The sequence below is a fragment of the Natrix helvetica genome (assembly GCF_964273705.1).
Source record: "Natrix helvetica genome assembly, chromosome: 1".
NCBI lineage: Eukaryota > Metazoa > Chordata > Lepidosauria > Squamata > Natricidae > Natrix > Natrix helvetica.
The window spans coordinates 197435525-197459403 of NC_138548.1; the positions used below are offsets into that span (position 1 = coordinate 197435525).

General features: G+C 46.9%; 1 protein-coding gene across 4 annotated transcripts in view; it reads right to left on the reverse strand.

Annotated features, from left to right (window-relative positions):
• Positions 1-18: 18 nt before the first annotated feature.
• The window catches only part of HCFC1 (host cell factor C1), a 30018-nt gene continuing 6157 nt past the window's right edge, over positions 19-23879 (reverse strand). For 3 of the 4 annotated variants that reach the window (XM_081954952.1, XM_081954954.1, XM_081954955.1), the window contains exons 8-26: positions 23079-23498; positions 21978-22138; positions 21628-21825; positions 20671-20901; positions 20283-20387; positions 19840-20059; positions 19546-19688; positions 19324-19462; positions 18778-18998; positions 14345-16028; positions 12269-12438; positions 11088-11625; positions 4637-5038; positions 4006-4124; positions 3784-3921; positions 3458-3643; positions 3002-3299; positions 2177-2240; positions 19-1473 (exon numbers count right to left, since the gene is read on the reverse strand). In XM_081954952.1, coding sequence (XP_081811078.1) covers positions 1434-1473; positions 2177-2240; positions 3002-3299; positions 3458-3643; positions 3784-3921; positions 4006-4124; positions 4637-5038; positions 11088-11625; positions 12269-12438; positions 14345-16028; positions 18778-18998; positions 19324-19462; positions 19546-19688; positions 19840-20059; positions 20283-20387; positions 20671-20901; positions 21628-21825; positions 21978-22138; positions 23079-23498 — 5477 coding nt within the window. In that variant the 3' untranslated portion in view covers positions 19-1433. The remainder of the gene's footprint in view (positions 1474-2176; positions 2241-3001; positions 3300-3457; positions 3644-3783; positions 3922-4005; positions 4125-4636; positions 5039-11087; positions 11626-12268; positions 12439-14344; positions 16029-18777; positions 18999-19323; positions 19463-19545; positions 19689-19839; positions 20060-20282; positions 20388-20670; positions 20902-21627; positions 21826-21977; positions 22139-23078; positions 23499-23879) is intronic. The other variant, XM_081954953.1, reaches the window with a different exon arrangement.

Below are 23879 nucleotides of genomic sequence, written 5' to 3' on the forward strand. Positions count from 1 at the left end.
TTTTCCAAACAGCAAGTCTTGTTTCCAAAAAAAGTCTTTAATTGTTCAAAATAGCACAAAAACGACAGATACGCAGCACTAGTGGGGGAGGAAGGGGAGGTCAGGGTGGATAGCCAGGGTAAACTCCTATGAGGGCTGTTCCTGTCTCAGTGGAAAATAAATCGGGTCAAATATAGGAAGGATAGAAGGAATCTTAAGGACTGAACAGGAAAATGGGACACAGCGAAATATACTATAATACAAAAGACCAGGGCACAGAGCAAGGGAGAGGTTTGCTCATGGGGGTATTTTCTGAGGGCTAGTTTGTCTACCAATCTCAACACAGCAAACAGTGCGCGTGGGGGGAGGCATTTCTTCTGTATTCCATAGAGCTCCCCCAACTCCACAGAGTATATGCCCTGTTGCTTTCTCCATCCTCCCCTATGTGGAATGTCCCAAGACAACCAGCAGGGGAAATAGGGGGGGGGGCATGTATTTCTCTATAGAGAGAAACCTAAACTCCTACCCCATACAGTGTTGGAGAGTTGTATGTCAACCATCAAGAATATCGCCCTCCAGCCTTGCTCTGACCCCAAAAGCCTCTGGTGGATCAGCTACATTCTCCCTCTCAAATCATTTTTTTTTCCTAAAAAAAGTTTTATACAAAACAATGGAGAGGAATGGCAAGACATCTGCCCATAGCATGTCACCTTGTGGCCTGGAGGCAGGAAGAGCAAAGAGAGAAAACAAACCCGGCTTGTGCTGCTAAGGAGGGGCTGTTCCATGTACAGGGGGGAAAAAAGGGTGGATTCAAGCCAGAAACACCCTGCGCTGAGCATTAGAACAGCTGCCGTAGCACGAGCCCCTTCCCTCCAATGTTCAAAGTAGCTGCATCTGTGGCCAACCATGTCACATCTTCTCAATCCCCACTAGCAGGGATTTCCCTCCCATTACCAAACGCAGACACTAAAAACTAAACTGAGGAAGAGGGTCTGTACAGAGGCAAGAACTGGAGGCAGGGAGATCAAGTCTCCTACCCCCAACACACAGCATTTAGGGGAATACAAAAGAACTTCATTCCTGTAACTGCAACTTGTAAAAAAACCCAACAGCCCCTCCTCCCCCCCATAACAAGTTTTCCCTCAAGCCCACCCCAAACATCAATGTCCATGTTATTGGGGCAGTAAGCAGAGGGTGAGGGAGGAATTCCATTCCTTCTTCCCCCTTCCTAGGTGGGGTATGGCACAGTGATGGCCCTGCTTGGGGCTCCCTCACATGAGCCTCAGCGTCTCTTCTCCCTACCCCCCCACCCCACCCCAACAGTTCAGCCCATGGTGTATGAAATGTGCTTTCGGCAGTTCCATCTTCCTCCATACACGGGGTGACTGGCTGGCTGGGGGAGTTCAGGCAGAGGCGTGAAGCAGGCAGGAAGAGGGGACGGCTGGTGACTCCCTTCACTGCCCATCTGCTTTGGGCTTCTTTGGAGCACTTTTCCTGGAAGATGAAAAAGAACAGTTTAAGGTCCAGTTTCCTGCTCGGCCATGAATGTGATGCTCTTCTTGCCCAGAATACTGGCAACATTCAAATGTTCATTCCTTGGAATTGTCCACTCCCATCAGTACTAGCAAGCAAGCAACTTCTTCATCTTCATCCCACCTTTTTTATTTCAACTCAAAGTGGCTAATATACTTAATTCTTCCTCCTCCTATTTTATTCACAATAACCACCTTGTGAGATAGTCGGGGCTGAGTGACTAACTAGCCCAAAGTCATCCAGCCAGCTTTCATGTATAAAGGTGGCCCAGAACTCAAGTCTTCTGGTTTCTAAGCTTTTACACCTTAAATACTACACCAAACTGCTTCTCGGCTTCAAATAGCTGAGCTCCACAGTTGAAACTAGCAATATTCCTGTAGAGAATTTGCTGCAGCATCCTTGACTTGCTAGGCTGCTTATAGGAGAAATTCTATTCTGGCTGGAGGCGCCTCTTCCACTCTGCACAAACAACTAGTAACTTAGCACTTTATTCAATCTAGGGCTGACCCAAGATATTCTGATGAACACAAAAGAAAATTTATGAGACATTTTTTCTCCCAAAATGACTGGGCATATATGTAGATTTCCTTCCATAACCCACAACAACTCTACAAAGGAAACACAAAGGCTGAAATAACTGCTTGAAACATCAATCAATACTCACAAATCAGAAGATGAAAGCGGCCGCTTGTTGGTTGGTTTTGTCATAGATCCATCTTTACTGGATTCTGTAAAGACAAAAGTGCATTACACCCACTGAAGGCAAAGATAAAACATGGCCCGAATCAAATTGAATCATTATAGGAATGTGAACTTGTTTATTTATAAATCATGATATTCAATAGGGATAAAACTAGGAATAAAATGCAACTGAATGCTGACGTGTGAAAAAAATGGGTAATTTTATTCTGATATTCAATCCTTTGGTCATACTATTAGAATTTGGCTTGCTGAGCGTGTCTCTACCACTGAACTCAGTAAACTTGTCCTCCCCCAAGCAATTTATACTGCAGCTGGTGCTGAAAATACATTTTCACTCTAGATGGTGAGATCCACGTATTAGAAAATCCAAACATGATACATTCCCAAATAAGAATTGGCAGAAATATCTGACAAATTCATCCATTCTTATTGAATATTATCAATAAATTAATAATTACAACTGATGATAAAATAATATTCTAGAACTTTGAATGAGACCTTCCTATTTACTTATACCAACCCCCTTCCTACTAACAGAAATATCAACATAAAGATCCAGCCTGCATCTAAGAGGCAACATGGCAGATCTTCTTCATTGGCAAACCAAGGCTCAAGATAGGAAAGTGAATGGCGTGCAGATATTTTCAAGAGTCTTGAGACCTGGTAGCAATTCCTCATCTTGTTGACAGGTTTAATTGTCAACAAGATGAGTGGGAATGTCTTCCCACTCATATGTGGCCTGAAGCTACATTCCTCCCTCCAATGTCCCATCACAGCTGCCACTCACCTTGAAGCCACCGAACTTGTGTGGCAGGACCATAGCCCTTCTCGTTGCGGGCAGCAATGCGGAAAATAATGGCAGGCTTTGTGGTGTAGTCTATATGGGCATTGGAGAGACTAGCTGATTGGACCAGGCACGAAGGACTGGGCCCACAGTAAACCCGCATGAAGGCCAGTTGGGCAGGTGCTGCACTCTTAGGTTCACCCGCCTGAGGACTCTGGATGGCCAGGTACACCGAGTATTCTGTGATTTTTCCAGAGGTGACCGAAGGTGGTTCCCAAGTCAAGTGGGCCCCGTCCGGACTCTGTGTTAGAAACACGCAACAAGAGCTTGAAAACCACAACAGTCAAAAGGTATTGCAGCAAGAGTGGGAGACAACAAATACAACAAACATTATTCAATTAACCCCACCCAAACAGGGAGATGAATTAAGAGGACTTTAAAAACAAGAAAATCTCTCACTTTACTGATTTTAATAGCACAAGGTGCTCCAGGAAAACCAGGCAGACAGGTCTTGAATGCTGAAATTTCACTGAAAGGGCCTCGTCCGCAGGCATTAATTCCTGCCACTCGGAACTTATAAGCAGTACCAGGCTGCAGCTCCTGCTTCTTGAATTGAGAATAATCAGGAGTAGTTCCTGAATCATCCTGCAGAGGACAGAAGAGAGTGGGAATAAGACATCACAATTATCTTGATATTATGGGAATGGATAGGAAGATATGTGGCAGCAAAAAAACGGATCTTTAAGGTGAAGTTAAGGTGATTATAGTATATTCTTGCCACTCACATCTGTAGCAGGTGAATCATCAGGCGGCAGGAAGTAGTGGGTCACCACCATGTTGGTTGCCTTGACAATACCCACATCAAACCATTGATTTTCCTTCTTCACCACCACTTTTGGAGGCTGTGTGGGAGGCTCTGGTTTCTGGCGAAGAATGGAGAATTCAAGATGAACTTTGGAAAACGTGCAAACTCATCCCTCAAATTCCTACCAATATTTTTTTCTTACCATTGGAGCTGGTTCAATCCCATTAGCAACTTCTGTCAGGGCAGCTGCTGCCTGCAATTTTGCTGGGCTGGCTACTACCACAGGCTGTGGGGCCACAAAAGTATTTGAAGGAGCAAGACCTGGATGAGGGAAAGAATTTCAATAACTTCCATGAGATCCCTAATCCCTAAAGATGTTGATCCATGTTTAAAACGGGAAAGGAAATACAGGTAACGGAACCTAGTCCTGATTTAACTATAAAGCCCACCTTAGACAGAATAGGTGCCTTGAGAGGGCTGGAATATAAAACTATCCCACAATCAAATAATTGTGCTTATCCACCAGGAACATCCTCTACTGCAGGGGTGTCAAACTCATGTCACAACAATGACACATGATGTATCAGGACTTTTTCCCCCTTTACTGGGCATGGCCAGTGTGTGGCGCATCCAGCCCGTGGGCCAGAAATTTGACAGCCCTGCAATACAGCTTAGCTCAGACATTCGTCTCAAGGGACCGTCCCTTTCACTATTGGCTGAAAAGCACCAAAGAACCACCTTATCTCTGAGCTGTGGCACCTCTGCTTACAAGTGGAAACAAGCTTTTAAAGGCCACTGCCAAATAAAATGGCAGTCATCTTTGCCTCACTTACTCTCTGTGGGAGTGGGAGGTAAGAGCCCAACCGTGCTGGTCACTGCACTAGCCAACTCATTGAGGCCATTGCTCTCACTCGCAGGATCGTTGAGGCTATCAGCAGGAGCCAGGGCTTCTGTAGGCAAGTGGGCAGGCAGTTGATGCTGAGGGGGCTGCTGCTGCTGCTGTTGTTGTTGCTGCTGCTGTTGCTGCTGCTGCTGAACGGCAGCTGCCGCCGCCGCTGCTGCTGCCTGAGCCTCCTGAAGCTGCTGTTGTTGCTGTTGCACCAGGGCTGCCAAGTCTTGCTGAGTAAGCACGATGGGGATGGCGGTGGCCTGTCCTTCAGGGCCCTCTGAACTCAGGTGGCCTAGTTCAGCCTGTGTGGCTGCTGCCTCCGAGGTATCCATGGCTTCCCCAGGACCTGTTCAAGAAAGAAAAGAGCTAAACCAGGAACGACCGCTGACTTACCTGAACGGTCCTTCTATGCGTGCTGCGAGGGGAATCCAAGCATGGGTTAACTTTGTCCATTAGCCTAGAGACTGAGTTACGTAATTGTTGACCACGCCTCCTCTGACTGGGATAGTTCAGTTTTGTACGAAGGCTAAGCCGATCCAAGAGATGGAACAATTGTCACAGAATGCAAATAGTCAATGAGGTAAGTAAACCATACGAGTGAAAGTGTAGGCAAAAGTCAAATGCCCAGACCAGCCAAAGCTGAGGGCGGGTTTGGATTCCCCTCGCAGCGCACATAGAAGGACCGTTCAGGTAAGTCAATGGTCATTCTCCTGTGCGCTGCTTGGGGAATCCAAGCATGGGACATGCCAAAGGAATGAGTGTCAAGGGTGGGAGCTAGGCTGGTCAGGGGCCCTGTGTGGTGAAAGAACCCTCTGCAAGACTCGCTGCCCAAAGGAAGCCTCTGCCGAGTCATATATGCCCACTTTATTATGTCTGACAAAGGGCAACGGTGATGACCAAGTTGCCGCCCTGCAGATGTCCTCCACTGAGGCCTGAGTCGTCCAGGCCGCCGTGGTAGCAGCACTCCTGGTGGAATGGGGAGTGATGCGTCTGGGAACCGGCCGCGATTGACTCTCGTAGGCAAAGGCGACACACGCTTTCAACCAGCGTCTGATGGTATGTGAGGATACCTTCTGCCCCATGGATGATGGCTGAAAAGACAAGAACAGTGCTTCCGACCTTCTGAATGATGCAGTGCGTTTCACATAGCGATGGAGCGCCCTGTGAACGTCAAGGTGATGCCACCGTCGCTCCTGTGGATGTGAAGGCTGTGGGCAGAAGCCTGGAAGAATGAGTTCTTGCGCCCTGTGGAACCAAGAGTTAATTTTCAGAAGGAATGCCGTTCTCCAACCAGTTTGGAACGGAGAGTGTTGGGTGTTAGTCCCTTGTCCATGCCCATTTGCAATAAGTCCAATACCTGTGGTACGGATGTCTTGATTGGGTCAGCGCCGGCTGTCCGACACCAGATGCAGAAGGCCTGCCAAATGGCTTCGTAGATGTGAGTTGTGGATGGGCGTCGTGCTGCCTGGATTGTGTCAATGACTTTGTCAGAAAAGTGTTGTTGAGTCAAGATAGCCCACTCACGTGCCACACAGCTAAGTGTAACAGTTGGGGGTTTGGATGAATGATAGCCCCCTGGGAGAGGTGTAGCCGATCGTCCAGGATTCTCCAGGGGCATGAGACGGACAGATGGACGAGGTCGGCGTACGAAGGGCAACGTGACCACATCGGTGCAATCAGGAAGACATCCGCCTGTTCCGCTAGGATTTTCCGAATAACAAGCGGAATGATTGGTAGAGGTGGGAAGGTGTAAAGGAGTCCCTCCGGCCACAGGCTGCGAAACGCATCGGTGCCCTCTGCCCCCGATGTTTGGTACCTGGTATAAAACCTTGGCAGTTGTGAGGCTGCGCAAAGAGGTCCACTTTGGGTCGGCCGAACCTGTGAGACAGTTCCTGGAACAAGGCCGGATGGAGATGCCACTCCACCTGGTCCACTGTGGCCCTGCTCAGCCAATCCGCCTGTGTGTTGGCTGTGCCCGATATGTGCTCCGCTCAAATTGATAGTAGGTGGTTCTCTGCCCAATGGTGGAGTCTCTCCGCTTCCATCATCAAGGACCTGAACCGCGTGCCTCCTTGGCGGTTGACATGAGCCTTGGAGGCCACGTTGTCGGTGAGGACTAACACATGATTGGCCGTCACCAAGTCCCGAAACTCGTGGAGAGCTAGCTGAATGGCCCGGAGCTCCAGCCAGTTGATGCTGTTCTGGAGTTCTTGGGCAGTCCAGCACCTCTGTGCCACCCGGTCCAAGGTGTGAGCTCCCCAGCCGAATAGACTTGCATCTGTCGTTACTATGATGCTGTCTGGCTCCTTGAAGGGACATCCCTTGAGTAGTTTGGAGGATGTCCACCATCAGAGTGATCAAAGCACCTTGGGTGGTAATGCAACCTTGGTCTGCGAGTGACTGATGTGGGCCCTCTGGAAGGGGAGCAGGAACCATTAGAGCGGCCGCGCGTGGAATCGTGCCCAGAGAACTATGTCTATGCATGACAACATTTCCCCGAGAAGTTGGGAAAGAACTGCTAGTGGTAACGACTTCTGTCGTAGCACTTGACTCACCAGGGTCTACAGGTTTTGACGTCTCTCCTTTGATAATGATACCTTGCACAACTCGGAGTTGATGAGAGTCCCAAGGTGCAATAAGGACCTGGTCGGATGCAGGTGGCTTTTTGGAAATTTCAGGACGAAGCCGTGGCACTGTAGAGTGTCGATTGTAGCTTGTAGGTCCCGGTTTGCCTGGTCCCGGGATGATGCCAGGATCAAGATGTCATCTAAATAGCAATTGACTCTTATGGGCGTCGATCGAAGAAATGCGGCTATTACCGCCAGAAACTTTGTGAAGGTTCGCGGGGCCGAAGAAAGGCCGAATGGCAGTGCTCGGTACTGGAAGTGGCAACCGGCAAATTGGAATCTTAAGAACCTTCGATGTGCCGGATGTATCGGGACATGGAGGTATGCCTCCTTGATGTCGATGGAGGTCATCAGATCGCCTTGACAAATGCAGGTCAGGATGCTTTTTAGAGATTGCATCTTGAACCTTTGATATTTGAGGTACAAGTTGAGCTGTTTCACCCTCCCGAGCTTTTGGGAACTAGGAATAGTATCGAATAGAAGCGTAGTCGTTCTTACCCTTGTGGTACCTTTTCTATGGCGTTGACAGACAACAGATTTTGGAGCTCGGTGTTTATGAGACGCCTTTTTATCTGACACCTGGGTACGGGGCACCAGATGAAACGCCTCGGGGGGATGGTGAGAAATGCTAGAGTAAGGCCCTGCCTCACGGTCTGGATGGCCCAGGCGTCCGAGGTAGTTTCTGCCCACTTGTGGACGAAGGCTGTTAGGCGTCCCCCAATGGGTCCCACCCCATTGAGTCACCGGTATCTACGAAAGGACCGGTTGTTGGTGCCACGAAATGGCTGCCGCATCTGAGGCTGTTGCTAGTTCTACTGCCGGCCTCTATCTCTGGTCCCGGAACGATCCTGAGCCCTATCCTGTGGTTGTGTATATTTATTTTATTTTATTTTATTTTATTTCTAGACCGCCCCCTCTCCCCAAAACCTGTTGTACTGGGAGTTATACGGGGCAATAGTGTTATTAGCAACCCGAAATGGCTGCCTTCTGTTGTAGAGCTGTTGTCTCCTGTCTGTACATCTACTGGTCGACGGAAGGACTTTACGTTTGTCCCTTGTCTCAATTAAGATAGGGTCTAACGCAGCACCAAAAAGCGAACCCCCTTTGAATGGGGTGGAGGCTAGGTGCCATTTAGAGCGTAGGTCTGCCTGCCAATGGCGGAGCCAGAGGGGGGGGCGGGAAGCAACATTGGATACTACCGCTCGAGACGTGAATTTGGCCGCATTGAGGGTAGCATTAGAGGAAAACTCTAGTGCTGCCACCAGTTTGTTGACGTCTTGGTGGAGACGCATATCATCAGGAGCAAGCCTGGCCTGTAATTGCTTGAGCCAAACTAGCGAAGTCCTATTGAAGAACGAGGCTGCTGTCACAGCCCGCAATGCCCAGGCAGCCGCCTGGTGCGTTTTGCGAATGACCAGCTCAGCCTTACGGTCCTCAACCTTGAGGCCCTCCGAAATTTCGGATGGAATCACGGCTGGAGACGCCAAGGCCGCAACTGGTGGGTCCACTGTAGGGAATTGGAGAATTCCATCCAGTTCAGGAGTGGAGGTGTAGAGCTTCCTGTCCCCGTTGCTAGGGGGGAGAACAGTGGTTGGTTGTGCCCATTGTTTTTGAACAACGTCCAAAAACAGTTCTGGAAAGAGAATGGTATCTTGTTCCTGTACCTGTTCAGCAAACAAGCGTTCCGTGGGATCAAGCCCTACCGCGGTACTAGCCTGGGTGGAAGTGCCACCCATATTGGTCGTTGCTTTGGCCTTGTATAGAAGGGATTTAAATAAAGCAGGCTGGAACAAGCAGGAAAAGGCGGGCCTGTCCTGCACTAGGCCCTCGTCATCAGAATTTTCCAGGTCTGCCACCCCTTCTTCCTCACCTAACACCGATCCCTCACTGTAGACTGAGGGAAGCGGTGATGGAGGTCAGCCTGGGAATTAGGAAGTTTCCCTAGCTGAGGTTGCAAGTCTAGGCCCTTGGGCCCTGTGATGCAATTCCGCATTCACGCCCTGTGCGATGGCTGCTGAGATCATATTTTGTTGTACAGGAGGAAGGTTAAACTCAGAACCTTCCTCATGCCTCAGCCCAGCAGCTGTGGGAGTAAACGTGGCCGTAGGTTCTGAACCTGTGGGCACTGGAGCTGAGGTTGGATTAGCCTCAGAAGGATCAGAGGGAGATTGGGGCCCCAATCCCCCCTCCTCAGTTGTTAGTCCCAGGGAGTTAGGGTGGTCCGAAGACCAACCCTGTATCCCAGCCAAATGAAGGGGAGAACCGGGTGAGGGGCCTTCAGCCACTAAAGCCGAAAGTGACCTGTTGGTGGCCACGGGGGCATTTGATTTACCTTTGTCTTTGTGCTTGGCGGCCCTAACTGGAGCCGCAGATGAAGCACAAGCCCGGTGGCCAGCGGCCCTAGTGGTGGCTCTTCCCACCCAAGTACTGGTCCCAGCAGCCTCGGAGTGCAACGGGGAAGAGGTAGAAGCCCCAGCGCTGCCTCCGGAGATGGAACCTTCAGCCATAGTTAATAACAGGGAGTTGAAACGCTCAGCTCACATCTCAATATCAGAGGTGATTGCCGGAAAGGCTGAAGCAGAATGACTCTGAATAATTTGCAAGGCAACCGCGTGCGCTAGAGCAGAGAGATGGCAAACTGACCTCCTCAGCTCCCCAAATAAGTCGTTAATGCCGTAGGCTCCATTTGGGCGCGAAACGCTAAGCATGCCCCTTCTGGCTGTCCCTTGGCACCCAGAAAAACAGCTTCAAAATGGCCACCGCAGGAGAGAGAAATGGCGCAAAATTCAAATGTCTTCAAAATGGCGACCGCTCGCCTACGGGAAGCTCCACGACAGAAGCCAACAACAAAGGGGATGGCAGCGCTGCAACTGTGAGGCGACGAAATCACGTTGGGCCGAACGTGTTCTCTAAGCGGATCGTGGCCACCCAAACCGACGCGAGAGGCGAACCTACTCTCACCACGGCACCTGCGGGAATGGAGAACGGTGAACCGACTCACATCCACGGCAGCTAGCTGCTGCAATTCCTTCAATGCACTGGTTCCCCCGGCCGCAAGAGCCTCAAGGGAAGTCGCTGAAGCACCAACAGGAGCGAAATCTAGCCCTGTGCAATTACTGCCCATCGGAACGAGCAAGCAACGCAGCTTGCGCTGTCTTGAATCCACAAATATTCAGTCCAAATGCATGAAATAAATCCAGAAGTAAATAAATCCAGAAATAATAACTAAAGAAATATATAAATAAATAAATAATGAGTAATTTGTCTAATGTCCTAGAAGAAAAATGTTTACGTCTCTTTAGGGTGGACGGAGTTAAAAAACTGAACTATCCCAGTCAGAGGAGGTGTGGTCAACAATTACATAACTCAATCTCTAGGCTAATGGACAAAGTTAACCCATGCTTGGATTCCCCAAGCAGCGCACAGGAGAATGTCCAACCCACAGCCTGTATGCAGCCCTGGACAGCTAATAATGTGGCTCTATAGAAACTAAATAAACACACACACACACACTATGTAAATAAAAAATATATTAAAAAAAAGATGATTATTTATATATACAATCTATATTATATATTTTATATGTGTCCCAAGATAATTTATCCTCACTCAATGCTTCTCAGGGAAGCCAAAAGACTCTTACAGGCTAAATGTTTACTGAAGACCCAACAAAGTTAGCAAGATCTTTCACTGAGGATAGACCTGGCCGGCTCATGTGGTGAGTGGAGAAGATTCCAGAGAGGAAAACGGAGGGTTACAAGTACTCACCCATTACAGCCTGCTGGGCCGCTTGCAAGACCGCCTGGATGGCCAGGGCTTGTGCCTCTTCAGTGGCAGCAGCTTGGGCAGCAGCCTCTGCAGCAGCTGTTACGGCTAGTTCCTCAGGAGTCAACCCTGTCACCATCAGAGTGGTGGTGCCCGCCTGGCTCTCCGCCATCAGTTCCTGAGGCAATGCTAACTGCTCCACCTCTGAGGATGGTGGAGCGGCAGGAGTGGCCTGGGGCAGCACCACCATAGCCACAGACTCTTGGGTGGGGGCTGCTGGTGTGGGTGGCATCTGTTCAGTAGGAGGGGCAAGTTCTGGATGGGGAGCAGTTTCACCCAGAGGACCTTTGGTTGGCGGCATGCCAGTTGAGGCAACCTGTGCTTGCCCCTGAGGCTCAGGGGTTGCAACTGCTGTCTGCATCTCTATGGAGGGCTGCAATGGTTCAGAGGGTGCCGGAAGGGAATCTGTGCTGGTGGCATCAGGAGTCTCAACAGGCGGGACTGCCTCATCTGCAGGGACATCAGTGAGCGAGGAGAGGTTCTGCAATATGGATAGAAAGGTGTAATGTATTAATTCTGGACCAGGCAGCATTGAGTCTACCACAAACACTTCTTATACAAACACTAGGACCTAGGAGCATCTTCCCCAGATCAGGTTGAAGGCCCAGTTAAACTAGCTATCTCCACTGAGAAGCTACGAAGTATCACTCCTCCTTAAATCATTTTCCTGTTGTGGTTAATACCTCTTCTACTGCATTCTGCACTTTTTCTTTGCCATTATCCTTCCCCCCCAAGGAATGCTGTTTCATCTTTGAGGATTCTCAGAGATATATTTTTGTTAAGAGTTATTACAATAAGCCAAGTTAAACTGAATTTGGGAGATGTTTATGTGCACACATATTTATGGAAACAACAGAAGACTTAACACTGCTCATCAGGCATGTAGACAAATCCAAGATTAGAAAAATGGATTGGGGGCCCAATTGGACAAATGAAATTTGGAGCAGAAATACGAGCAGATTAATGTGATAGTTCTGCATCTGCTGAATGAGTAGCAAACTGCCAATATTTTGTTTTCCATCCCCTCAAAGCACGCAACAGAATCATCTAGAGAATCTCAATTCTTGTCTGGAATGAACCAAAGAAAACAGGACACAAGATCCAGTTCCTCCTCTGATTCTCACCGGTACAGAAGGCCCTGGTACTGGTGTGGACTGGGTGACAGTAGTGACAGCTCTGATTTGAGTGGAGGAAACTGTGGTCACCACAGCAGCACTGGGGCTGCTGGCGGCTGGACTCTCAGTCACAGGTATCTCAGGTTCCCCTTGTTGCCCATTGGTAGCAGGTGGCTGGTCTGCAGAAAGAAAACAGATTACACACTGAAGACAAAGACACAAGAGGAAGTCTTTGGTTGTGAAAATCCACTGGATTTTCAGGATTTGGAACATCAGTTGTTTCAAAAGTTCAAAACTTAAAACAAAATGCTGCATAATTTGGAATCCATTTCCAACTTTGCTGCTTCATTCCATGACGAGTGCTTCAGTATATAGAAAAAGGGACTTGAAGCTCAACTTCCTTATTGTAACTCATCCTAAAGTTACAAAATAGAATTATCTACCAACTGACTGAGAAAAATCTGATTAAGTGGATATCTTTAAAAAAACCTTAGTTCTTTAGCAAACTTAAAAGAAATGTCTGTGCATCTTATGGAGCAAATTTCGCAGCCGGGCTGCAGGGTCCTTTTACAGTGCTGAACCCCGCCAGAGTGCAGGAGTCTGTTGACAAAGGGACATGAGAGGACATCTATCTGTGGTCCTCTCAGGCTCTGCATCTTGCCCTCACTACCTGCTGCTTCATATTTGGCACTCCATATGCACAGTGAGATGGAACTCCAGATTCATTTTTTTTTTCTTCGTTTCCTCCTTGAAACCTAGGTGTGTCTTAGGGAACGAAAAATATGGTACTTCTTTGTTTTGTGAAGAATTTTGTGGCATATTCTTACTGTTTGCCCATTTCATTCTCAGGTAGCACGTTGTTCATCAGAGGACAAAATCTTTCTAGGGCCAAATCTCACACAATTAAAATTGGGGCGGGGGGGGGAATGCCTTGCACAAACTTTTAAGTGAGGAACAAACATGCTATAGAACCGTGATGGCGAACTATGGCATGTGTGCCACAGGTGGCACGCAGAGCCATATTTGCCCACACAACAGCCCTCAGCTCCAGCATGCATGTGCCCGATGGCTAGCTGATTTTCGGCCTTCCAGGGGAGCGGGGGAGGCCGTTTTCACCCTCCCCAGGCTTCAGGAAAGCCTCTGGAGCCTAGATAGGGCAAAAAACAGGCCCAACAGGCCAACCGGAAGTTCGGAAACTATATGTTTCTGCCTTCTGGAGGGCTTCCGGGGGTCCGCGGGAGGCTGTTTTTGCCCTCCTCAGACTTCAGAAAAGCCTCCAGAGCCTGGGGAGAGTGAAAACTCCTCCTCCCGCTTGCAAGGGGGGGTGTTTCATGTGCACATGCGCAGGTGGGTGAGGCGTGCGATAGTGCACACACACAAAATTTTGGCACACCTTTAGAAAAAGGTTAGCCATCACTGCTATAGAAGATTCTGGGCTATAGTTTGAATAGGCACTGAGAGAAGTAAAGAATGCTATCCAGATAAACCCATTTTTCAGCAATTGTACTTTGTATGGGATGATTGACAGCAGCGAGAACAATATTTTTTCAAAGATAGATTAGTTTTATCTATCCCTTTTAAGGAATTATGTCAAAGCAGCTATTATAGAGCTACAAAACTTCCGAATACATGCAGTGCTTGATTGTAGTGATTCTAAAACAAGGATAAAAATTCTAGATAGATGAAGAAAAATTAACCCTAATACAACTTTATAAAGCTTATATATTTTTGTGATACAATATAATATGATGCTACTATGAATTTCCACTTTCACTGCTTGCTAAGGAACCAGTGTGTCTTGAGACAAACCAAGATACGCTGCAAACGATTCTGTAAAATTATCCAATCTACATAAGGCCCATGCAAGGCACTGATAACAAATTAGGCCTCACAAACATTTCGTGAACCGTGTATCCTAAATTATTCAGTTCATTTCCAAGTGTACACTTGTTAAGGAACAGGGCTAATTCAAAGAATATTGTTCTTTACTATTAAAGAGTACCAAGGAATCCCTGAGGTTACCCAGAGAAGTCTGAAAATCCCTATATGAGATGTTTCTAATACCCTTCCTTTGTGTTCCTTTACCTTGGTTGGCACCCATGGAAGAAGTAACTGTGGTGGCCGTATGGGTGGTTCCTGTTTCATGGGTCTCACAAGGAGGGTTTGAGCATATTCTGGGTGTTGAGCTCTGAGGCAAAGACCCAGCAATCCCTGGTGATTCTCCCTCAGGAGTTTTTCTCAGTTCTGAGTTGCCACATTGTGCTGATGCTGAGCTGGAAGACTGAGAGCCATCACCTCCTATGCTGGGTGTCATTGTGGTGCTGGTGGAATTGGTTTGCTGCGTTTCACAGGGTGGAGTAACAGGGGGATGCTGGTGCTGAGCACCTTCATTTTGTTCCGCTCCCAGGTTTGATGTGGTGGTGGTGGCTGTGTTGGTGGTGCCCGTTTCATGAGTCTCACAAGGTGGGTTGGAGCACACTTGCTGTCCCACGGATATGTTGGAAGTCGCTGTGGTAGCTGTGTTGGTGGTGCCCGTTTCATGAATCTCACAAGGTGGATTGGAGCACACCTGCTGGGTACCACCCAGGTTTGATGTCGTTACGGTAGCTGTATTGGTGGTACCTATTTCAGGAGTTTCACAAGGTGGATTAGAGCAGACCTGAAGATTTGTATCCTTGGTGTCCGTGTTTTGGGTCTTGCAAAGTGCACTTGACTGAACTGGCACATCAACTTTGACAGACATGGTGGTGCTGGTAGAATTGGTTTGCTGTGTTTGGCACGGAGGGTTGGCAGATCCCACCCATTCGCCATCTGGCTGCCCTTTGCCCATGAGCGACCGAGCTGTGGTGGCAGTATTGGTGGTATGAGTATGTTGGGATTCACACTGGCCTTTTTTCGGGGCTTGTAGCCTTTCACTGCTTTGCTCCGTGGTAGTGCCAGAAGCAACACTAGGCAAGCCAGCAGCTGGCACGAGGCTTACAATTTGAACTGCACTTGGATGCTCTGTGGGAATATCTGTTTTTGTCGTCATGGTAGTGCTAGTGCTACCTGTCTGCTTTGTTTGGCATGACGTGTTAGTCAATTCCTTCTGTCCGTCATCAGGTTGCCCTTGGTCCATGTTTGAGGTGGTGGTGGTAGCAGTATTTGTAGTGCCAGTCTCGTGGGTTTCATGGGGAGGATTGGAACACACTAGCTGACCTGTACCCAGGATGGGCTTTACTGTCATAGTGGTGCCAGTGGCATTGGTCTGGAAAGTATGGCATGGTGGCTCTGAGGGCGTCCTCTCTGTTTTGGAGATGGTGGCTGTATTAGTGGTGCCAGTCTCATGAGTTTCACAAGGTGGATTGGAGCATATCTTCTGTCCAGCACTCAGAACAGTGGTTGCTGTGTTGGTGGTACCAGTCTCATGCATCTCACAAGGAGGATTGGAGCATATCCGCACCACTCGACCATTGGGCTGTAGGCCACCACCCTCCTGCCCATCACACACAAACTGTAACTGAGCTGGCCCACCCAAAGTGCCCACAACTGTGGTCGTAGCTGTGTTGGTTGTGCCAGTATCATGTGTTTCACAGGGTGGGTTGGAGCAAACCAGTGTAACAGTGCCTGGCTGTGAATCTCCTTGCCCCGGCTCAGCAATGGTGACTGTGGCTGTGGGCTGCTCTGTGGTGGGAGAAGCCAATATAGAAACAGGCAAATCATGCACTGGCTGGGCCTCTACACCGCTGGGGGTTGTAATCAGGGTGACTTGAGTAGGCTGAGAAACAGGCTAGAGGGATTGAAGCAAACAAACACAGGTTAGCAGAGACATCTCTAGTCAAGAGACATACCTAAATCACATGTAAGATTTACAAGCATTCTCTTATGCAGAACAGTATGGTTAACTGTATTTTAGGCTGTAGGCATTGCAAAATATCTTTCATATGTAAAGAAAATAGTCCTGGCACTTATAAAAGCTACAGCCATTATCATGGAGAAATATGAATTGAATAACCCTCTGCAAAATATCCACACAACGCATTTATACATGCAAGAAATATACTCTGGGGAATATTTAAAAATACATCTCCCAATTACTTTTCAGTATTGTAGTAGTATTGTAGTATTTTTCAGATTATAAGACACACCTGACTATAAAATGCACCTAAATTTAGAAGAGAGAGAGAAAAAAAGGGTTTTGGCCTCTGCGCACCTCATTTTCAGCCCTTTTTTGAGCCCTTTTCCAGCCTTTTTTATGCCCATTTTCTAGGCTTTTTGGCCCATTTGGGGGGCTTTTTTGGCAAGTTTGTGAGGCTTTTTTCGGGCCGTTTTTGAGACTTTTTTCAGCCCATATTTTTTTGGGGGAAAAAGAAGCCGAAAAAAACCTAGAAAACGGGCCCGCCCAACAAAAAGCTTCAAAATTGGGCCAAAAAGCCTCCAAAACGGGGTGAAAAAAGGCCTGAAAAAGGGCCATGCAGAGGCCAAAACATGGCCGGTGCTTCGGCAATATTCGGTCTTTAGGACACACAGACATTTTCACCCCCTTTCGGGAGACAAAAAAGTGCATCTTATAGTCCGAAAAGTACGGTAGTTTCATTCTGATGCAGTCTAATGCAGAATTCTGCAATCTGATTTTTTAAACTCTATTTTTAATTCCTCCACCTATCACTTTGCATTCCTTTTCTGCACTTTGTACAATACTGCTTACCCTGAAAGCTAATGTTATGTATGTATACATGCATTTATTGAGAACAGCACTAAGTAGGGCAAAAGAAAAAAAGTGGGCATGAGGAATATTACAGAACTGATTAGGTAGTAAAAGATATGACTAGACCATGGAAGCAAACTTATGTACTGAAGAGAATTGCAGAGCTTCACATCTGCCTTGAGAAGCAGAATTTTATATACTAGGATTGTAAAAGTCTGCAACAAGATTAAAGATGCAGATTAAAATACATACTTTGATATAAAGTCATTGGAGACACAGATCTTGATGAGATCTTGTACAGATGAGAAAGATCTTGTAAAGACGACCATGACTCATGTTAGATAAAAAAAGGTGGGCACAGCAAGTTGTCTAATCTCAGGACAAAAGCTCTCACCTGTATGAAATGCTAGCTATTCTTACCCAATAGAGAGCTGCTCATGACATGCATGCTGCCTGTTTCAAATCATTACATGCTGATACCTAACACAAAAATTAGGGGTTTTTCCCCCACAACTACAATTCTCATGACATCTATGAATTACAACAGAACTGCTACTTTGTACTGTTTTTTTTTAAAGGGCAGCCAAGCAGCTTGGCTCTCTAGAATTGCAATTCCATGGTCTTTGGCCATGTTTGCTAGAGTGATGGGATTTGAAATCCAAGGCATCTGAAGGACACCAACTGCCTATCCTTTCCAAACAGTCCACAGAATTGTCAGGATTACCATAATTATCAGGAACATCAAATCCTGGATAACAGTTAAAAGCCAATAACAAGCCACAGAGAGGGAAAATCCAATTGCTCGAGTACACGTACACAGCCTCTTCCAACTATATCAGGAGTGTCAAACTCGCGGCCGGATGCATCAAATGTTGGCCCCACCCCCACCCGGTTTAGCAAAGGGGAAAAAAGTCCTGATACATGATGACCCCATATCATTTGCAGGCATGTAAGAATCTGATTTTCATATTTTGTTTCTAATAGCTATCAGTTTCCTTCCTCTAGCAACCCTCTAATAAATCAGTGATGGCTAACCTTTTTCCCATCATGTACCAAAAGCGGGGGGGGGGGAGCGCAGGGGGAGGGGGGGTTGTGTGGCCGTGCCCACACCAATAATTCTATGCACGCAACCCACCGTGCGCATGAACACATGACCGCACCTGCGCATGCGTGCATGACCCCCGCCCTCCCCCTGCTTTGGCACGCGATGGATCTGATTTTTTTGCCCTCTCCAGGCTCCAGAGGCTTTCTAGGAGCCTGGGGAGGGCAAAAACAGCCTCCCCCTGCCCCGGAGGCCCTCAGGATGCTTCAGGTGCCTTACCTGAAGCCTCTGGAGGGCGAAAAATGGCCCTATGAGCAACCCGGAAGTCCATTCCCAAACTTCCGGGTTGCCCGTAGGGTTGTTTTTCACTCTCCGGAGGCTTTAGGCGGCTTCCCTGAAGCCTCCAGAAGGAGAAAAATGGCCCAACGCACAAACCGGAAGTAATTCCCGTTTTCGGATGGCGAAAAACAAGGGCGAAGTCAGCTGACCAGGAGCAATGCCTCGCGTGCCCCATGGCGTGTCATAAGTTCACCATCATGGTGCTAAATACTTCATCCTTTTCTCTAACTACAAACAGACCCACTCCTATTACATGAAAAGTCTCAGCTAATAACCAATAAGGTATCATTTTTTATAAAACAGAAACATCATTCTTTGAAACCATCTGTGTCAACAAGTACCACATTTCATGTTGAAAGTTTATCATAGGCTATGCAGAGCACCACTCTGTCTGTGCCTCATTGTGTTGGGACACTTTGCTTGCAATTTTCGACCAGGCCAAAACCATACCTGCATAGTGATGGTGGGAGTGGTGAGGCCTCCTGCTGCTGTCATGGTTGTCTGTGCTGCTGAGACAGTGATGGCAGCTGGGTTGATGACCTGGCTGGAAAGTGTAGCAATGGTCCCCAAGGTGGTAATAGGCGTAGCCAAGGAAGCATTAGTATTGTGTGCCCCAGCTCCAGCTAGGCTTGTTGAGACCGTGCCTGTTACAGTGCCTAAGGTTGTAACTCCTTAAACGAAACAAAGAAAAAAAAAACTATAGATGGAGAAAACTCTGTAAGAGGTATCCATGTTAATTTCAGTAACCTTAGTACATAGAAACATGAGCTCTGAAGTTCCTAGTCACGTTTCTAGCCCATATATCTATAGACTGGTAAAAATACATCGTTAGCAGGTCAGTTTTGCAGCACACAGGGGATCCTGTGCAGTGTGAATATGTCCATAGGCCCAAAAACATATCCAACAGCCAATTTAGCAGCTGATGCACTATGGAAAGCAAATGCACTCACATAAACTCTAAATCCATTAATTCTTCCTCCAGCTTAATGGCTTTACCTGTTGTTCCTTTCACTACCAAAGTGGTAACAGTAGGCTTGACTGCAGACACAGTGACAGGGGTAACGAGTCGTACTCCACCCATCGGGACAGTTCTCAAGAATGTGCCCGGTTGTCCTGGTGCTCCCTTAAGCACTACCTGTGAAAACACACATTTTTCATATTAAACTGCTGAAGTCAAAATGGGACTTCTAGCATCTCCCAACCTGTCATCTAGCTCACTTGTGTTATGCTTTGCTGTCCATGACTTGTGGTTAATTTGGGTACTGCTGTAATGATCTTGGCGGGTGTACCAGTGCCAGAGGTCATCACTTTTGTGGTGATAATGGTGATGGGAGACTTAATCCCAGGACTACTAGTAACACCTGAAAATAAAACATAGAATATGAATGCACACACAATTCTCTCTCTCCATCTCCAACAACCAGGCTCTGATCTCACTGGTTGCTGTACAACCCAATGGTCCATGGACTGAAACAGGATAACTGCTATGGTAAATCAAATTCCATTTCTTACCTGTGGCACCTGCTTGCGTAATAATAGCTGACATGGGGATGGTCTTGATAATAGTGGTGGTATTAGGCTTTGTTGTGTTGGGTGACACACTGCTGATGCCCAGGATGGTAGGCTTAGTACCTGTGCCACCTGCCTGAGAGCTGGTGATGATTGTGGTGGGCTTGCCATCTGCTGAAGTCACTAGTTTCAGAATAGTGCCAGCAGGGAGAGGCCCTTTGGTCTTAAGGGGGGGGGGGGGAGAAAAGAAAACACCAAGAATCAGCATAATGCAGGAAGTCTCAATATTCTTGCATTCCACAAGCAGAAAATATACTAGAGGAGGAAAAATGGCAGGCAAAGAGGAAGAGGCATATAGGCAATTGAGGCGAGAATGGCATACACTCTGGTAAGTATCCTAGGACTGGCGTTACATCTGGCATTGTTCCTCCACTGTATGTTCTTACCTGGATTATCTGAGTCACAGGACCAGTTGATGCTTGGCCTGTTACAGCTGATGTCTGGACTGGTTTGGTCTGCACAACAGACATCATTTTTCCCAAATTGGAAATCTGCTCCCACACAAAGAAAGAGAGAAAATCTGCTTTAAGATTCCTTCTAATATAAAGGGACATGGTCCACTTCCTCTAATTCACTTAGCAATTATTTGACCAGTAAAATATCCAGCAATCATTTATGAGTAGCCTGTTAAATGAAAGCATCTGCTCAGCATTGCATAAAAAAGCTAAGGGCTCACTGAAAATGCTCACTTGTATGAAGAACAAGTTGACAGAAGAAAAATCCCTCCATTTCTAGCATCCTCTCTTAAACCCCTATCAAAAGAATTATGCTTACCAATGCACTTCCTCCAGGCATGGAGATAGGGCTTTTCACCAATGTGATGGTCTTCGTTACCCCACCCACCACAGTTGTCATCACCTGGGCCTGCTGTGCTACGGTGACAGTGCCTGATTTGTGCACGGTGATGATGGGCCGGGTAGGTGTGTTAGTGGTGGATGAAGAGACTGAGGTGCCCACCTGGGCAGCTGCTGTCTTCAGCATGCGGGTGGCTGGGTTGCTCACCTGCTTGTTAAACAAGATCAGTATTAAAAAAAGAGCATCTTATAAGAGTCTGTGGAGGCAATATGAATTCTCACACCTTTTTATTAGATAGAACATAGTCTAACAAATGTAAATCTAGAATTCAAAGTGTTTGTACTATCCCTTTTGTCCTGTAATAATTCCAACAAAACTGATGATCCATTCATACTATGGGAATATTACTTGTAATATTCCAATTTAAGGTCTTGGTTATCACCTTTGAAGTGTTTCATGGTACAGGTCAGGTTAACTGAGGAACTGCCTTGCCTCAATGTGATCAGCCCACCCCACTTGATAAGGCAGAAGGGGCGTTGTACAATCTCTATTGGTCAGTTTCAGCTCACAATGTGTGGAAGAAGAGCCTTTTCTGCTGTGGTCCCTATTCTTGGAAATAATGGAGTGAGGCCCTGCTTAAGGTAAGGTCTGTCCCCACTGTGTTGGCGCCCTGAAAGGGCTTGAAACCTGATTCCGCCAATTTAGCCTCAGGTCTTCATGGATAAGCTCCTCATTGGAGGTAGTTGGTGTACTGATTGGGAAGAGACTGCCCTCATACCAATTTTGCCTTTCTGCGTCTTGCCTTTGTATTTTAATATCTTTAATGTTGACATTTTCTATATTTATGATTTTGCAAGATGTCCCCAGTTGCTTTTCAGAGAAAGATGGGAGGTATATAAATTCAATAAAGCAAAGAAACATGCCATGGATACTCACCATGACTGGAGAAGAAGCAACTTTAACTGTGGTGGGTAATGTGGTGGTGCCTGGGGACACTGCAACAGTCTTAACTATGGTAGTACCAGCAGGCATACTTAACATAGTGGGGGCTGAGGACGGTGGAATTTTCTGAGTGGCTGCAGCAGCAGCTGCCAGAGCTGCCATGCCACTCATCTGGGAGCTGCTACCAATCACCTAAGTTTAAGGAAAAAAGTCAGTGACTTAATACCACTAGGATTCCATGAAAATAAAAATGACAATGTATTAATGACATAGACAAAAGAGGATGAGATGTGATGAATTCCTTCTTTAAAGCACAGGTCCCCATCATTCCTGCCTTCACTTACTGTCCCTTGAGTGCTCTGTGTGGGTACCACCATGCGTACCCCAGCTGGCAAAGAAGTCACGGTCATGGGGCCTTTCCCAGCTTGTCCTGCTGACCGCACTGTTACCAGTGGTGCTCCTGTGGTAGATTGTGGGCCAGTGACCTTCAGCACAGCTGGAACAGCTGCAGAAAGAAAACAAGGTGAAATTTTAGATTACATGCACATAAGGGTTGTGTGTACCAATATGTTTCAGAAGTACTGTGGGCTTCATATAAACAGAGCATTTATTAATGCTCTTTTCCAGCCTTCCAAAGTGGCAGTTGCTTTAAGAATCACATTATGACTTGACAGAGACACAAAATGGCAAATGATGGCTAAAGCAACACTTCTAAATTAATTTTGATGCATGTGCATCAAAAATATAGATTTCTACCTATTGCAGTTCTGGGGTTTCAAAAACGCTTTCCTAGCAAAATGCAGTTAATTTGGAAACGACATTTTTTTAATTGATCCATGCCCTTGGCAGGATAAAACATCAGTAGTAAACTAAATGCTCCAAATTCTGAACAGCTATTCAAATAGTACCACTACAAGCATGAAACACTTCTGGAATTTCTGGAACATCCCACTTTAAGTTTAAAATCTTTTCCCTTTGAAACGATTTTAGATTACACAATGCATCATAAGGATAGCTCATCTTTTTCCTCTTATGGAAAAATGTTGAAAAGCACTCAGCTGTGTGGCTTTGAATTTTTGGAATGCACAAGTAGAAAAATAAAGGATTGCGAGAATATTTGTTAAAATATGAACCTGAAAGTACACTGTGTTCAGTGGAGTTCAACTCCACTCTATTTATTTTGTTCCCTGCTAAAAGGAAATCAATTCTTTTAAGATAATTCTTAAGAAAAAGAATTTTACAAGACTGACATTAAGGAAAAAAATGCCATGTAACAGATGTCCCCCCCCTTTTTTGGGGGGGAGGGGGAAACTGAAGGTGGTGCTCTTACTAAGCAGGGCTCCTGCTAAGAAGGAAACTCGGATTCAAGGGCTGTATACTATTAGCCCAGCTTTTGAAAGTAGAAAATTTTGACTGGAAAATTAAAAAAAAACCTTCTCCCTTACTTTGTGGACGAGGAGTAGCAACAGCAGCTGCTGGAGGAGGCCCTGGCATTGGGCTTGTAGGCACGGTAGGAAGCACCTGGATGGTTGTTGTGGTTGGTGGGGCAGGAGCAGCAGCAGCAGCGGCGGCAGTGGCAGCAGTGGCCGCAGCGACAGCTGTGGTCTGCGGCAGCAGGGTGATACCCATTTGTGCCAGAGGCTGCACCGCAGGGACAGGTGCGGCAGCAGCAGGGGCAGGGCTCTTGGGGGGATTGACAGGCACTGAGGGCACAGGATTAGCAGCTGGCGAGGAGGCAGCTGGGATGTCGTATTTCTGCAGTTGGAGTAAGTAAGTATCCGCAGTTGGGACAGAACCCCAGCTCACTTCCAAGGAGTTGGTGTTGGCACGAACCAGCTGAACCCGTGAAGGGGGCGGAGGTTTCTCTGTGAGTAAAAGAGAACAAGGGTAGATGATATTAGGAAAATTGGCCCACTGTTATCTGTTGCGAGAGTACAAACTTCCACATTCCAGTTAAAACAAGTTTTCCATACCATTTTAAACACAATACTTGAAAGGATTCTGATTAGATTGTTTCCCCCTGAAGGTACTGTCACACAATATTGCACCAAAACATTGCTGTTTCCTCCCCATTTTTTAAAAAAACTTCTTTTGATGGGGTGATAAAGATGAGGTTCTAACTGCCCACTACTTTAATTCCCACAAAAGGCCTTTGGCTAAGCATGTTTTAAAACTAGGAAAAAAACTCTTTCTTTTGCTTTCTAAAAAGTTTTGAGACTGAGAAATTTACAGTTATACTGTTTGAA